General features: G+C 46.9%; 2 protein-coding genes across 4 annotated transcripts in view; one reads left to right on the top strand and one right to left on the bottom strand.

Annotated features, from left to right (window-relative positions):
* The window catches only part of TRIM55 (tripartite motif containing 55), a 37757-nt gene extending 24060 nt beyond the window's left edge, over positions 1-13697 (top strand). For all 3 annotated transcript variants that reach the window (XM_074551756.1, XM_026790713.2, XM_074551766.1), the window contains one exon: positions 10835-13697. In XM_074551756.1, the coding sequence (XP_074407857.1) occupies positions 10835-10845 (11 nt within the window). In that variant the 3' untranslated portion in view covers positions 10846-13697. The remainder of the gene's footprint in view (positions 1-10834) is intronic.
* Positions 13052-14861, bottom strand: CRH (corticotropin releasing hormone). Its single transcript, XM_005479344.3, has 2 exons — positions 14546-14861; positions 13052-14018 (listed from the first exon to the last, which is right to left on the bottom strand). Exon 2 carries the CDS (start codon positions 14001-14003, stop codon positions 13476-13478), a length of 528 nt encoding a protein of 175 aa, XP_005479401.2. The 5' UTR covers positions 14004-14018; positions 14546-14861; the 3' UTR covers positions 13052-13475.
* Between the last annotated feature and the right edge of the window lie 298 nt (positions 14862-15159).

Here is a 15159-nt window from a genome sequence, read left to right on the forward strand (position 1 = left end):
TGGTGTAAGAAAGGCCAAGAGAAGATTATTCAGCATGAACAAAATAGGTAACTCTGCATCAGACAGCTTCATCCTCCTTTGGGGAGTGCCTAAGTCAGCAGTGTGGTCACCACGGGCTGCTTCTGCCTCTGACAGAGAAAGAGAGGCATCTCCAGTCAGAGCAAGTTCAGCAGCAGCTGCTGCTTGTCCCTGGGCACCCGTCCCACCTGCCTGCTGAGCGTGAGGTGACATTGCTCCCAGCCCAGCTGCCCCTGCTCGGTGTCTGAAGCTGGGGAGATCTGAGCCTCGGGAGATGACAACCAGCAGCAAATGATTACAGCATGGGGAGCAGGAATAGCATCAATGAACTGCCTTGGCTCCATGGGGAGGGCTGTATTAGTGCTGGGTGACACAGACAGCAGGGAGAAACAGAGTCCCACAACTTTCCCTGATCATATTTTGTCGGCAACATCTTTCATGGAGTGAAACCATATAAATTTGTGAGCATTCATTAAAGTCTTGGTTTGGCTCTGTGTGTGGTTACCCATTTTATTTCAGCTAAAATGAAGTACTGGACCCTGCATCCCGTTGCTCAAATTCAGAAAAGAAAAGAGTCTGTCTGTGGCTCCAAAGGACTCCAGTGTATATACATTTAGTCTGAAATGAAATGCAAGTTAATCATCCACAAACAGTAGCCTGATCTAATTTCCCTCCGCAGGCAGCAAGTACAGTTCTTTAATTCCACGAGGATATAAAATATAATCAGGACTGAACTGTTTGGGAGGAGAAATACTAATGGAATGGCCTATGCTAATCTTGTTTCATTAGTTTTAAAATTTTCTATTACTTTCTTGCAACCTTATGCCATCTGCCAGAATTACCATAAGGACAGTCTTCTCTGTATTCATGTACTGTAGTTCTCTTTGCCCTGCTGCTGAATACTTTAATTTCAGCTGGTGATCCTTCTTTTTTTTTTTTTTCCCATGAAACATCTTTAAATCACATCAGAGAAGTCAGTATTTAGCTAAGTTTTAGCTGATTGGTTGTCATGTCAATGTGCAGACAACATGGACAAAATAAGATCATTGAAAGCCACAATAAGGCCAAGAGATTGCACTGTGCTCTCTGTTCACATACCTCCACTTTTCCATCAGGGTACAAAAGGCATGGTCCCACATTTTAGCACAGTGCTGCTCTGGAGTGTTTGCACAAGCATGGCAGCAGAACACAAATAAGAAATGTTCTCTTCACCAAATTGGAAACTCATTCTTGCCAATGTGCTCAGGTGAGGAAGACAAGCACCCACTTCAAGCCAGCTGTCCCAAGAGGGATTTCTTGGTCAAGAGGAGGCAGTCTTGTGAGGCTGGATCTTGCAGGAATGGGGCTAAGAAAGGGTCTCCATTCCCAACACACCTTCCCACAGTTTCCCCCAGAGCAGAACAAGAAGTTTATTAGCATCAGCCACGGGCATGGCCCAGGTAGCTCTCTTCCAAGACACCAGCTGCTGCTGCAAAGGCTCTCTGCTCCCTGCAACAAGGGTGTTTAGTGCTAATGAAAGATCCAGGACTGCAGACAGCAAAAGTCAACTTGATATTTGCTATCTAGGTCTTTATATATCTGTATTTTACCTTTCCTTAGGTGGAAAATTGGTGAGTTTATTCCTGTACCATTAGAAAATATCTGCAAGGTTTGACTGAATGAAAATGAGTCATCTGTCCTCCATGAAGCTGAGCTTTTTGTAGGAGACCCTTGAATCAGCTGGTGTAGAAGCCCAAATCAAACTCTATTTCAATCTTCTTCCTAAACATCTCTTAAATTTCACATCTCTTAAATTTCACTGTGGGGGGGGGGGGGGGTGGGGGAGTGGAGTGGAGCATTCCTGTACCTGAACAAACATTAGATGCAAGAAACTCAGTTAACAATCAGGAAATTCTGCCTTTGCTTCTCTGTAGCTTGACTCAGTGAGTTGGGACTCAGTGATAGCAGCTACATTTGTGGCCATTCAGGCTGATGTTCAGTTGGTGGTAAATTTTGCCTGTAAATTTCCATTTTGTTTCTTGACTTTGTACTTCAGGTGAATTTTTTTCCCCTCAGTTTGGCAATACATGCGGAGGAGATCAGCAAAGTCTTGATTGTTCCTCTTTTAACACCTCCCTCTCCCTTAATTTTGAGAATTATCTGGGTGATTCAGAGACAGCAGTGATGAGTCGTGAGGGCAATGCATTAAGACCAGATTTCAGACAACAGTTTCTCATAATTAATATGAGTGGCAAATACTTCACCTGAAGTTTTCCCTCAAATAGTCTGCTCTGCTGTTTGTCTGGTGAGTCATAGATACCATCTGATTTATGGATATTTCATTTTTTTTCAGTCTATTACTAGTAAAAGGATCTCCACAATGACAGTTTGGACAAAATTATTTTTCCTGTTGAAATTAATACAAAGCCATGCTCACCTAGACATTGTCTTTCTGTGACTAGCTCATTTAAATACTGAAATCTACCTCCATTCAGCCTCCTCCTCCAAGCATCACCTGTTCTGCTCATTGTTAAGGAGTTTGGAAAAGAAAATAGAATGTAAAGAAAAAATACTTTTTAATCATGGATGAACTGTTACTGGTTTACATCACATTGTGGTAGATGCATGTCACAACTACACAAACCATCTGCTTTTGGGATATTTGCTTAGTTATCTTACTGCCTTGAGACAGGCCAGGCTTTCAGTGCAGCACTCACTCACCTCTGGAATGCAGCACTGGTATCCTGTAAGCATTAGAGATGGATCAACATTTAAATTCCAGCCTAGCTGATTGAAAATCCCAGTGGTGGTAATTAGTTAACTGGGCCTGAACCCCTATGTTTGGGAAGGGTATCCTTCCCCTTGCAGGGTTTCCAGGCTTGTGAGCAGGCTGGGGCTGGGCTGCAGCACCCTGCAGTGCCCACCTGCTGGGCTTTTAAAATGGAGATAAAGACCAGGGGGACTAAAATGGAGATAAAGACCATGTGCAACCAAAATAAAATGGAAAATGGGGAGACAGACATATCAAAGAGTGATGATTCAATCTTGTATCTCTTTTCAGGTGATATATATTCCTGGCATCTTTGCAATAATCCTCAGGTCATTAAGTAAGAGGCCAGTGACTAATTAAAAAAACCTGTTATCCCTGGCTGCCAGCCAAGAGGTGCTGAAATGTTCAAACCATGTTCAAACAGAGACATCATGCCTTTGACTGAGCAGACAATGAGGAGCTCACAGTCCTGGGGGATAGGTGATCTGAATTTCTTACTGCTCTTTTCAATTTAGAGAGCACCCTATAAAATCTGCCTGAGTCTGTCTCGGCCACTGAAGGTGGTGATCGAAATACAGATCAGTCACTCAGAACACTCCTGGCTCAGCACTTCTGTTCACAGAAGTGGTTTTTGTTCATGATGAAACACTTGCTGTATGACTTATTCTATTACAAAATGCCTTGCCGAGAAAATATAGCTGTCATTTCCCCCATTAGTGCTGATGAACCTCTTCAACATCTGGCAAAATATTTGTTTTTAAAATACATTCATTTTTATATTGATGCACAAATTCAAAAATTTAACTTTATAGAATAAATGATTTTCTTTTTAAAGAAAAATTGAGCTGGTGCCTGCCCAGATGCAGGTCAGTTCCAAGCTTGCCTCTGGTGACAGTGACTGCAATCTGTACTCCATGCCCTGTCAATACCTGGTCAATAACTGTGACTGAATCCAGAGCTCCATGAGCAGAATTTATCACAGCCTGGACTTCGCCTGGGAACAGTATGAGATGGACAGAAGGAAACTTGATTTAATATCTTGCTCATCACTTGGCTGAGTGCTGTGCAAGCAGGCCAGCACTGCTAACGGGCAAGCAGAGATTACAAAGTGAGATTTGACATGACAGACACCCATCTGGGCAATCAGTGCTACTCACTGAGCAATTCTGGGGTTTTGGAGCAGAGTCAGAGCTTGGATAACAGCTTCAGTTGCTGTGGTTGCAGTAAGGAGCAGATTCAGGCAACTGGAGACATGGAAAAACGAGCACACAAAGAAAAAGTGGTAGCAGCAATAGCTGATGAGGGAAAAAAAATGTTGTAACTGTGGCCAAGACTTTCTTCTTCTGTTATGTGGTGGCTTTAAGGAATGGCAACAGGTTGCTTTAGCTGACAATCTGGGTTTTTGTCCCTAATCTCCACTTTTTTTTTCTCTCAGAGAAGCTGTGCTGTGCCCACAGCTCACAAACACCACTCTCACCCCCTGCAGGCTTAAGAGAGCCTAGGGCAATCAGTTACTCACAATGTGAGCAGCCTGGGATGAGCCTCCAAGCATGGGATGTGTGTGTCTACACACCTCAAAGCTATGCTGGCTCTGTTATCTGATCCCACAAATGGAGCTCCAGGGTGAATCACAGCCTGAACTATCACTGTGTCATTCACTGGATTTCCAAAAGTACCGTTTGCAGAGGGAGAAAAAGCTTTGAAATACAAAAGTCCACGTTAGTCAAAGCAAAGTCTGTCTCTGCCTGACAGAGACAGGACGTTAAACCACTCCTATATTTCCACTTCTCCCTGAAAGCTAATAGCAAAGTTTCTACAACACGGATTAGATTGATTACTGCCGTGGAGAAGTTCTTGGAAGGTCTTTACTTCACATTAAACTTGTTAATCTGAATTCCTATCTATTTGTGTGACAAAGCAGCAGTAGGAGGAAGAGGGAAGAGCTGGTATTCATGAGTAGCTTCCTGGCACTGGTGACCAGTGTGTAGTACGTGACCAGCACTTACTCCTGCAGCCTCTCAATAGGATCCTTCATTGGCTAGAGAGCTCTCCAGCAGGGCTGCAAGTGAGCAGAAATGGTAAAGGCTTATTGATCAGGAGGTCCCAAAAAACCTTCACTCCTAGAGGAATGAAAAATGGTGTGGATAAATGCAGGACAGACTGTTCTGATCACGCAGCCTTAATATTCATGTGTATTTAAGACTCTCCTCTTGGGTTTCCTTCATTTTCCTGCCCAGTAGGAGGACTAGATTTCATGCAAATATGTAGTTAATTACTCTCAATAAAAAGTTGGATCAATGAGGTGCAGCAATGGGTCAAATATTACACAAATATGTTATTTCTGCCTTTTCTTCCTTGAGTTATGAAAAAAATAGGTGACTTTTATAGGTGAACTGTATGTCATTTGTCCCAAGTAATGCTGAGAAGAAAGCTGCTCTCCCACACCATGCTCTAATGCAGTTTCCACCACAGGTTCAAGTGTCTGGACTTCCATGTCCCGTGGGAGATGCATGGAACCTATACCAAAATAAGCCAGTTGGGCTGTTTTCCTCTGAAATATATTTTATCACTTTGAGATCATTATGTAAGAGACTCTGCATTAAACATTGTCCATATAATGTTAACTGTAATATAGTGATGATCATTTGAAGAAAGGCATTTCCTCCCAATGGACTTTTAAAATTAATTGCTGACCACTATTAAGAGAGTGATATGTCTAATTCTGTGTCTGATGGAGCTTGTCTGTGCATATAATTTTGACTGCTACCTTATGTATTTCTGTGGCAGGTTATTGTAACAAATATTTTGGAGAATGCTCTGTTGATTTCCACTGATAAAAAAGATCCATGCAAAATAAGCAGCCCCTTAGCTTTGAAACAATATTGTTGTGATATACGTGACAGCTGCCAGGTGTTGTGTTGAAGGAGCTAGACTGCATAAAAATATGAAAACAAAATGCTTGAACTAAAGTTTAAACTATTTAAAAATAACCTGTTGTGCTCCCTTTGTTTCCGCTGCCTGGAAGTGTTGAGTGCCAGCAGTGCAACACTTGACATTTGAGGCAGACAAACATAGCCTACAGATTCTGTGATTGCTTTGCAACCAGCTAGCATTTTTTAATCATGCCCGTTCTTGTCAACATTGGGGGTTGTTTCTAAACAAGCCAGCTAAAAATGGGAATTAAATTTAATTTCTAGCTCATTTTCTGAGGCTACAGAAACCCTGGAAGCAAGAAACCTGTATTTTCACTGCTTCTCTCTCCAAGACCAGCACTTTCTAACAAATTCACACCCTTGCTCTCTTGCTGGATAAAGAGGAGGCAGCAAAGGCACTGGGTAGTGCATGTGCCTCTAAGGGTGTGGATCCAGTTTTTCCTCTGGCAGAAAAGGTGATTCAGGAGTTTTTTGCCAAATGGCCCTGCCTCTTATTGCTTCCCAGATGCCACCACTTACAGGGCATTTGTGCTGAGGCAGCTGTTTGTTGGGCAGTGCTGAAATCAAATCATTCAAATGATCCAGGTTTAAAAATATCTTCCTTCACTTCAAAAAAAGGCAAAAAAAAAAGATGTTGTTCCAGTGACATTCCCATTCTTAGTACAGTCCTTCAAAGGACAGTGAACCATGGAACCAAAGCAGGAAGAGGTGAATGGGGACCCAAGGGGCAGAACCTGCTTTGGGTGGCATTGTTGATCCAGAAAATATTCACATAGGCTGTAACCAACTGCCTCATCCATCAACATTAAAGTAGATTATGAAGCCTTTCAGCCCTTCACCTTTCCTTCTGACTTCCTAAATTTAGGAGTTTGTGATCTCAAAAAATAATACTGCAGTCAAAGTTCTGAATTCCTATCACGGAGTGTTTTAATATCCTGAAATACTTGGCTGGAATCTTTGTTGTATAATTGCTTAAAAGCCAGATGTAGTCCAACCCAGTCACCCAGAGTGTGTGTGGAGTCACTAGAGTGAAACAGGTACCTCCAGAGTGCAATCCATGTCTTTGAACATGGGACAAATCACCCTCTGGTTGTGCCTTTCTCTGATCACTCCCATTAGAGGGGATGAACAGAGTTTGCTTGAGTGGATATCTTGTTTCTGGATGACTAAAGTTTGTCAATACAGATCCCAGCCTTTGTACCTAAAGGCTGCTGAGGTTAGTGCTGGTAAAGCAGAAATCAATGTGTAGACTTCACACATTTCAAATACAGACTTCACTGTATTTCAAATATATAAAAGGCCTAAACTACATATTTTCTCCTAGCATAAACTAGATAACTGCTGGGACCTAATAAATGAAAATGTTATGACAAACCATCCCACCGACCTCTTTCCTCATCTCCACACCCTTTTTTACAAGAACCTAATACAGATTTACGTAGAGTCCTGCTTAAGGAAGCAAATACTGAAAGATGCTGAATATTTGCAACTTTGAAACGACTCATCAGGCTCAACTCTGAGATCCTTATGCTGTTTATTCATGCAAATTCTAGCGTGCCAGATGCTGAGGAGTGCTGAATGGCTGCTCAGTGGGAGTTGTGGTTGCTCAGCACCTCCATAGAACTGGCATGTAAACTCCAGCCTGGACTTTGCTTATGGGAAAAACAAAACCAACCATCAGTCATGCATGGTATACTTCTCTCCCCACTTCATGAGCTGGCCTGGTGAAAATTCCTGGTGCTTATTGAAAGCACTATCTGATGTCACTCAACACCACAAGGGAAAACATAAATCAAAGTGTAAGTATTCAGCACTCTCTCAGCATTGGCCTAATGTGATGAATGTAAACTGAGGTAAACCCTTTAGTTATTCCTTATTACTTTTAGGGGCCCAAAGGGTTGGGACTTGTTATTCTAGTAATGTGAAAAACAAGTCCTACCCAGGAGATCGCCAAGGCAAAGATAAAGCTCAGGTAGAAGCTTGACAAGTTACCTAATAGCAATGGACAGACACAATGAAGTGTTGAATCTGGACTGTCTTAAAGGCATGTGGCCAGGGTTGTGCCATGTTCAGCACTGAGCTTTCCTCTGGGAGCAGAATAGGGTTGCAGTAACAGGGAGAGCAAGATAATCCAGCATGAGATTACAGGGATTTACAGAGCGGTCAGATGCCTCAGTCCCAATGACCTGCTTCTGCACTGTCTTTCACAATCACAACCTGGTTCAAACCAGGTCTTTTTCTGTAAAATCTACAGCTGAAAGCTTTGTTCTTGGACAATTCTAGCACACTGTATAACTCTGAGTTGTGTCACCTCTGTTGGAAGGGAAGAATGGACTTAATAATATGGAAAAAGTTCCTCCTGGCACCTTTTGATGTTTTCTTGTTTTACAAGAAGAGAGCAGAGCTCAGTCACTGTGTGATTCAGAGACAAACACTGAAGTGTCACAGGTGTGAAAACACAAGCCTAAAAGCCAAGTAATGTCCCTACTGTCAGTTTTGTGCTTGCTTCACTCCTAGCTGGGCGGGATGGAAAATGATTGGTTTTGGAAAGGCACATGGAGGTATTGCAGACTAGCAGCCTGCTGAGCGCAGCAAGGTGCAGGGAGCAAATGCTTCACCCAGCCAAACCCAGTGGGAATGTGTTGGAGTTCTAACATTGTTTTGCTGACACAGGAAGATGTCATCGCAGCAAAATATGAAGGAGTTAACACATTATGAAATATAGTTTTGGCAGTGATGCAGACAAAGATTGTTTTGCTTGAAATGCAGTAGGAGCAGTGCTGGTTAACAGGGTTATGCAGTCAGCTTACCAGTCTAAGTCATTGCATTGTGCTTTATTTCTTCTTATATATTGGGTCCAAATCCTATGAAACACTGAACATAACTTTAAACTCATAGATAGTTCTTTGCTTCAAAGTTAGTCTTGATTTACTGTAAATTTGTGGATAGTGGCTGGTTGGAATAGCAAGTGAAAGTGCTAAAGGAAGCCTTCCTTTATGGCAAGGTACCAGTGTGGATTAAAATTAAAAAAAAAAAAAGCAAGCAGGAATTGTGTTTTAAACCTTTTGGCAGTCCTATTCTTTTACAGGTGAGAAGTGAGGAACCATATCTGCTTACACACACTCCTGAGGGCTTGGTGCACAAAATTGTACAGCCAGATTCAAAATTACTCTTAGCTAGTCCAGGCACTCTGACTGCCCTTCCAAAAACAAAGGCAAAGTTTTCAGCATCACAAAAGACTAATAAACCACCTATGCTCCTGCATCTACCAAGATGAAGAGAGCTCCAATGCCTTATAATTCAGAGCCATGTATTTACTGTAGTCAGGTTGAAAGATTTGCAATCAACACTTTCCAGGGCTGAGAGGCAGATCTTCTATAATCCTGCTCCTTAGTTACCTGCCTTCAGCTGAAGATCTGGCCTCCTGGGCCCAATTCTTTGCCATCTTTTGCATGAGCCTGGGAGACAGCCCTTCTCAGCAGCATTGCTGGAAATGGGCTTTTGCACTCAAGTAGAGAGTTGTTTCTCCCATGTTTTCACCATGCTTGTGGTCTCCATAAAACACATCATAAAGTTAGCAAGCAAAAGCTATTTTCATCTGCGAGATGCCTGTTTGGGTTTTGCAGTAAGTCGCCATGAGTGCCTTGCTTTGAAAATATGAATCTAAGTCAAAGATTGGTCCACATTTCAAATAGTAAAGCAGTTTCTCAGATAATATTTCATTGAAATTAATAGGGCTGTTTCAATTTAGAGCAATCAAGGATATTAATAAAAATGGCACTGTGAACTGTAATTAGATATAAATAAAGAAACAGGGATCTATTTATTTTCATACCTTCATGCTGTCTTGTTTGTTGATGACACTGAAATAGGTAGTAACTGGAATGAAGCCCAACAGCTAATTTATGCTTAACACACCACTAGTTCTTACTTACTCTATTGTAGTATACTTTAACAGTAAGTACTTACAAAAATGCTTAATAAAATCATCCATCCCATGCTTCAGTTCCTCAAAAGCATCCCTGCTTCAATGTTTCTTGCTGGATGTATCTATTAGCAACACTGCTTAGGTAACTTTCTGGATTAGGACAATTCTATAAATGACTGAGATGCTGGAATTCAGAGGACGCTACTTTGTCATTTGCCCTCTATTGAGTAGTATGTTGACATCAAATAGTTCACCTGAGATCATGCTGAGGTTTCCAAAGTAAGCTAAAAAAGAAGAAGTAAGCTGCACAAAGAAGTCTGGCAGCGTGGCTGGTTTAATTTTAGGAATGCACAATAACGTATGTGTGCGTCTAGGAATACAAGGGGAAAAAATCCTGTATATTGCAAGTTAAGTTGTGGTTTTAATGATGAAGACACAAGGAGCTAGCAAATCACACATTTTTATTTATCTTTGATAGGATTTCTGATCCTATCACAAAGCAGTCTTCATTCTTTGCCAAAGGGATCTGGAACTAGTAAAATATTTCTGCCTATTACACTGGTCTGTTAAATATTCAACTAATTTTAGAAACTCCTTTTATTAGCAGCTACAGTATACATGTCCAGATTCCTTCTTCTACTGTAAGTGTAGGATACCTATGCAAAAAAAGAGGGATATAAACTGAAGTTTATATCTCTGTGTTATTTATTTCCTGTTTCTCATCTGAGTCAAAGTGAAATAAATATTAGAAGATTTTAAGGGAAAAAAAAAAAAAGAAAACACTTCCAAGGCAGATTTCATAACAGCAGAACAAGTATCATTTTGAGTGGCAATGCACTGGCAATAACATTTGGCTCTGGTTCACATCAATCTGGAGGCCCAGCTACACAAGCCAAGCTGGCTCAGAATCACTTCTGAACAGGCATTTATCACCTTCAGTGCAATAATATTCCAGAGGTCCAAATCAGGACTAAGCCCTTTGCACATATGAAACACGCTCACCCAACATAATCCTTCCTCAGACACTGTCATGGCAAAAGTGCCTCTGACTTCTTTGGTGTTAGAAGTCTTGTCTTCCCAAATTTCCATGCTCCCTGCCTTTTCCCTTCTGTCCCACTTCATTCTGTTTCCCTGCATGTTGTGAAGTCTTATGGATTTTAATTCATATTTTCCTCTTCCATTGATCAGCCTTTCCTTCCTTTGCAGACTGGTTCTGAGCCATACCCTCAAGGACGAGTGGAGGAAGCTCCCGTGAGCAGTGAGAGGGGTGACGAGCCGGCTCGTCATGTCTTCTCCTTCTCATGGCTGAACTCCCTGAATGAGTGATGACTCACTCTGGCTGGCTTCTGGTGTGCTTCTCCTCAGAAGGACCGTGAGCGCAGGCAGCCTGGCTGCAGTCAGCAAAGAAACCAGCCTGGGAAGGGGCATCCGAGCAGGTTTCATTCCTGGGAACTCAGCTGACCTCCACACCATACCCTTGAACTGACAGACCTGAGAGGGAGGGGAGCATGGGGACAGATTATTCTATGTATTGTAGTCAGAGTGTTTTCCAATATTTTCTCACTTCCAAGGGGGAAGAAGCATCACTACAGCTTTAGGCTGAGCACTGCTAGTGTTTTGTAACTCACTTGTTGGCACGTCCCCATGTAGGTGTAAACACTTCACCAATGTTCTTAGCTAAAACGCTGGTATGATATTCTCTAGTAGCATCCTTTGCCAAAACAGAGTTTCTCCTCAGTATCCTCCTGCGTCCCCACTTGTCAGTGCTGGTGACTTCAGTGACACTATCATGTCCTTGGCAGCCCCAAGTCAGAGTTGTGTCTAACAGCACTGGTGCCTCCCAGGCTGCGGAGGCTGAACACGGGAGGGAAGGAGGAAGCTGCCATTTCTTCCTTTGCACTTGCTCTTCCTACTAAACCACAACAGATGACGCTTGCAGAAACACAATTGTAAGGAAGATTCCCAATGGCAGGAGTGAGGAAGAGACACTTACCAAAAGCACTGGCCAGGACCTCCACACATCTCTGAGTATGTGGGGCAGTTGCTGAAGTGCTGCCCAGTCTGTCCAGCTGTAACCTGTGTCTATGTCCTCTCAGCCATTGGTGTGTACAAAAGGGGACATGTTCTTATATGGAACCAGGGTGCAATAAGGTGGCCACAAGTACTCACTCAAGGTTTAATTTGAAGCCCCTGTGCTGTGCTGTAGAAAAGGTAGGTGCTGACTGTCCTGTTCCATGTGCATTGCAGATGTTGAGCCATCAAATGAAATCGAATTTGTGTCTTAAAAGAGGCTCTACAAGCTGTACTGAAGGCAACACTGTGGTTTTTCTCACTGAGAGTAGGGTGTCAACACTCAGTGGTGTTTAAGAGATTGGCAGCTGCTGGGAGTGCTTGGTGCCATAGGGGACCAGGTGTCAAGCTCTGCACTAGGGTTACATGTGGATCTTTCCCAAATCCCCAAATCCCAAATCCCTCCGTGCCCTGTTTTGGCAGGGGCCTGTGTGGGGCTGTAAGGCTGCGCTGTGCCCCAGCAGGGCTGGTGAGCTGGCAGTGCAGACTGGTCAGCAGGCTGTGTGGGGTCAGCCCCTGTCCCGGACACCCGTTGCTACCGACCCTCGCTGGTTTCTGTTTTCCATGGAGAACGTTCCCTGGAAAACTCTCCTGCGAGAGTTTCAGAGGCTGCACAGGCGAGCTCCGCAAAGCTTTGGAGCTCGCACAGCCCGAGCGAGCGCCGCCCAGCCCCGCCACCGCATCGCCTCCGGCTGCTGGAGCAGCTTTTCCCTGGGATTTGGTTCGGGGTGAGGGGTTTACTATTTTCTCCCAGTCGTCCTGGAGATTTCCCCCAGCTCCTCCCGAGAAGTTTCTCCACACCCACTGCAGCTTCCCTAGAAGTCCCTGGGAGGGACTCCGCTCGGGCACGGCCGTCGGGACGGGGGAAGCCGGAGCAGGGAGGAACCTGCCCTTTTGGGGTGCGGGGAAAACGCAAAAGAGATGCGGGAGCGCCTCACCGCTTTCCCACCGCCCGACCCCGGCCACGGCGGCAGGAGGCAGGGAGCCCCCTCGGGGGGCTGCAGGGGTGGGATTCGGCAGCTCCGGGGGCACCGATCTGCCCTCGACACCCCGTTCCCGGGAGCAGCCCGCGCCCAGGGCGGCGGCGGGGCGAACCCCGTGCGGGGCCGGCGGCATCGGGGCGCGCCTGCGGGAGAGCCCGCGGAGACGGAGCTGCCCGGGATGGGGAAACATCCCCGGGGGACATCCAGGGCTCCGCGCGGCTCTGGGTGTCCATGGGTGCCCCCTGCCCGGTTAGCGCCGAGGGAGGCGGAGCAGCCCTCCGGCGTCTAGGCAAGAAAGTCTATCAAGGCATCTTTACTTTGCAGCTTTTATTAAAAATATAAATATTAAACATTCTCTTACACAACCAAATCGACCGAGCGCTGAAAAGATGTTTTATTGTGAAAATGTTTACAGGAAAAAAAAGTGGATTGAAAGTAGCTTACAGAGATTCCCCCTCCCACCTCCCTGCCCCCAACAGAAAAGTTTTCTGTCTTCTTGGCACCGTTTCTTCCAATGCTCACACATCCCTACGTAGCGATGGCACTAGAATAACTGGGAAATGGAGAAATAAATAAAGGTAAGGGAGGTTACAAACGACACTCGTGTTTCTGCACTTGGTACACGGTTGTGCATGCTAGTCAAGGGACAGAGGCTGTTCGGAGTACGCCCTTCTAGGTTTAAAGCTATATAAAAATAAAGAGATGACATCAGAGCAGCACTATGGTACATCGGACGGTGTAATTATTCTTGTGCTAACTGCGGAATCTCTTTGGCAAGGCGGGGAGGGGCCGTTTCACTTCCCGATTATCTCCATCAGTTTCCTGTTGCTGTGAGCTTGCTGCGCTAACTGCTCGGCTCGGGCCATCTCCAAGACTTCTCGCAGGAGGTGGAAAGTCAGATCCAGAGAAATAGGGGGCTCCTCGGATCGCTTCTCCCTCTCCACCGCCTCACCCTCGGCTTCGCCGTCCTCTCGGTTCCCCGGCGAGCGCTCGGGCAGCTGCTGCAGCTGTTGAACCGCCGCCCGGAAAAAGTTGCTGGCGGAGGCTTCGGGCTGTAGGTGGCTGGTGCTGCTGGAGGAGGCGGAGAAAGAGCCAAGGGGTCTCTTGTGAAGGTTGCCCAGGCGCAGGAAATACTCTTCTCCCATGCGGAGCAGGACGGGCAGAGTTTGCTGCTGCTGTCGCTGCTGCTGCTGCTGGAAGAAATCTGGCTGGTGCAGAGCCCCAGGGGCGGGTGCCGGGCTCTTGCTGAGAGCTCTGCACTCCTGGCAGGGCAGGAGGGCGACCAGCAGGATTCCCGTGGAGACCAGCAGCGGGATCTTCATGATCGGGGCCCAAACCTGCGGGGGCAGAGGGGGGACGGGGGTTGGGTTACAAAGCCGAGCCGCAGCGGCGGGGAGGGCAGCGGGCGGCCGGGCAGGGGGCGTCCCCGCCGCCGCTGTCCCGGTGCTGAAACGCTCCGCTCCGCGCCGCTCCGCGCCGCTCTGCGCCCCTCGGCTCCCCGCACAACCCGGCCCGTCCGCCCGCGCCGTCGAGGCGGCCGCTCCCCGCAGAACCCCGCGGAACAGCCCCGCGGGGCGGCTCCGGTCTGCCTCGGCAGCGGCTCCCGGGGACCAGGCTGGGCTGAGCCCTTGCGGAGCTTCGACCCGTGTTCGCCACCCGCGCCTCTTCCCCCACCCGGGGCGAGCGGGAGCGTGGGGTGCCTGTGGCGGGGCGGCTCTTCCCACGAGCTGTGGGGCCCGTTCCCCACCTCCCCGCTCCCTGTGCGGCCAGGACAGGTCCCCGCATCCCGCGGGACGCGGCGCTCAGCCCCGCTCAGCGCAGGGCAGCGCATCCGCTGCGCGCCCGGGCGCGGCCGCGCACCTACCTGGGGCGGCGGCGGCGGCAGGGCAGGGCGGGCGGCGGCGGGACTCGGCGGTGCCCGGCGTCCCTTCCTCTCGCTCTCCCTCGGAGCCGGCTCCTGGCGAACTTGGGATCAGATTTGGTACTAATCAGAGCCGGGGCGCGGGATTTTTATAGCTTAGACCCTCTCCTGGAATCACGCAGAACTTGCCTAATAAGCTGACGCTCTCCCTGACAGCCCGATTGCGTGCCCCGATCTACTGCTGAATAAATCATGGGGGCCCGTCGGAGCGGCGATGGGCCGAGTTTCGCTATCGCAACCCCAAATCTCACGTCCAATTATATCAACAGATATTTATCGCCTCTGCAGTGACGTCAGCCGGGCCGGGGGCCGGGGAGCAGGATGCCCCCCCCCACCCCATTGACAAAAATACTTGAATGAGATTTCCTAGCGGGCGCGTACTATGAGAGGTCACTCCGGGGAAACTTTCCACTCACGGGCCGGCCCGCGGGGAGGGACCCGGCCCGAGCGGCACCGGGGCTGCTGTCCCGGGCTAGCTCCGTCTCCATCCCCGCTCCTTCCCGGTCCCCCGGCCTCCGCCGCCTCCGAGCCCGCCCGCACGGGGCGGCTGTGGCGGG

This window comes from Zonotrichia albicollis, chromosome 1 (genome assembly GCF_047830755.1).
Source record: "Zonotrichia albicollis isolate bZonAlb1 chromosome 1, bZonAlb1.hap1, whole genome shotgun sequence".
NCBI classification, from domain to species: Eukaryota; Metazoa; Chordata; class Aves; order Passeriformes; family Passerellidae; genus Zonotrichia; species Zonotrichia albicollis.

Coding starts and splice junctions, on each gene's coding strand:
- CRH (XM_005479344.3), bottom strand. CDS start 14,003: ATGAAGATCCCGCTGCTGGTCTCCACGGGAATCCTGCTGGTCGCCCTC.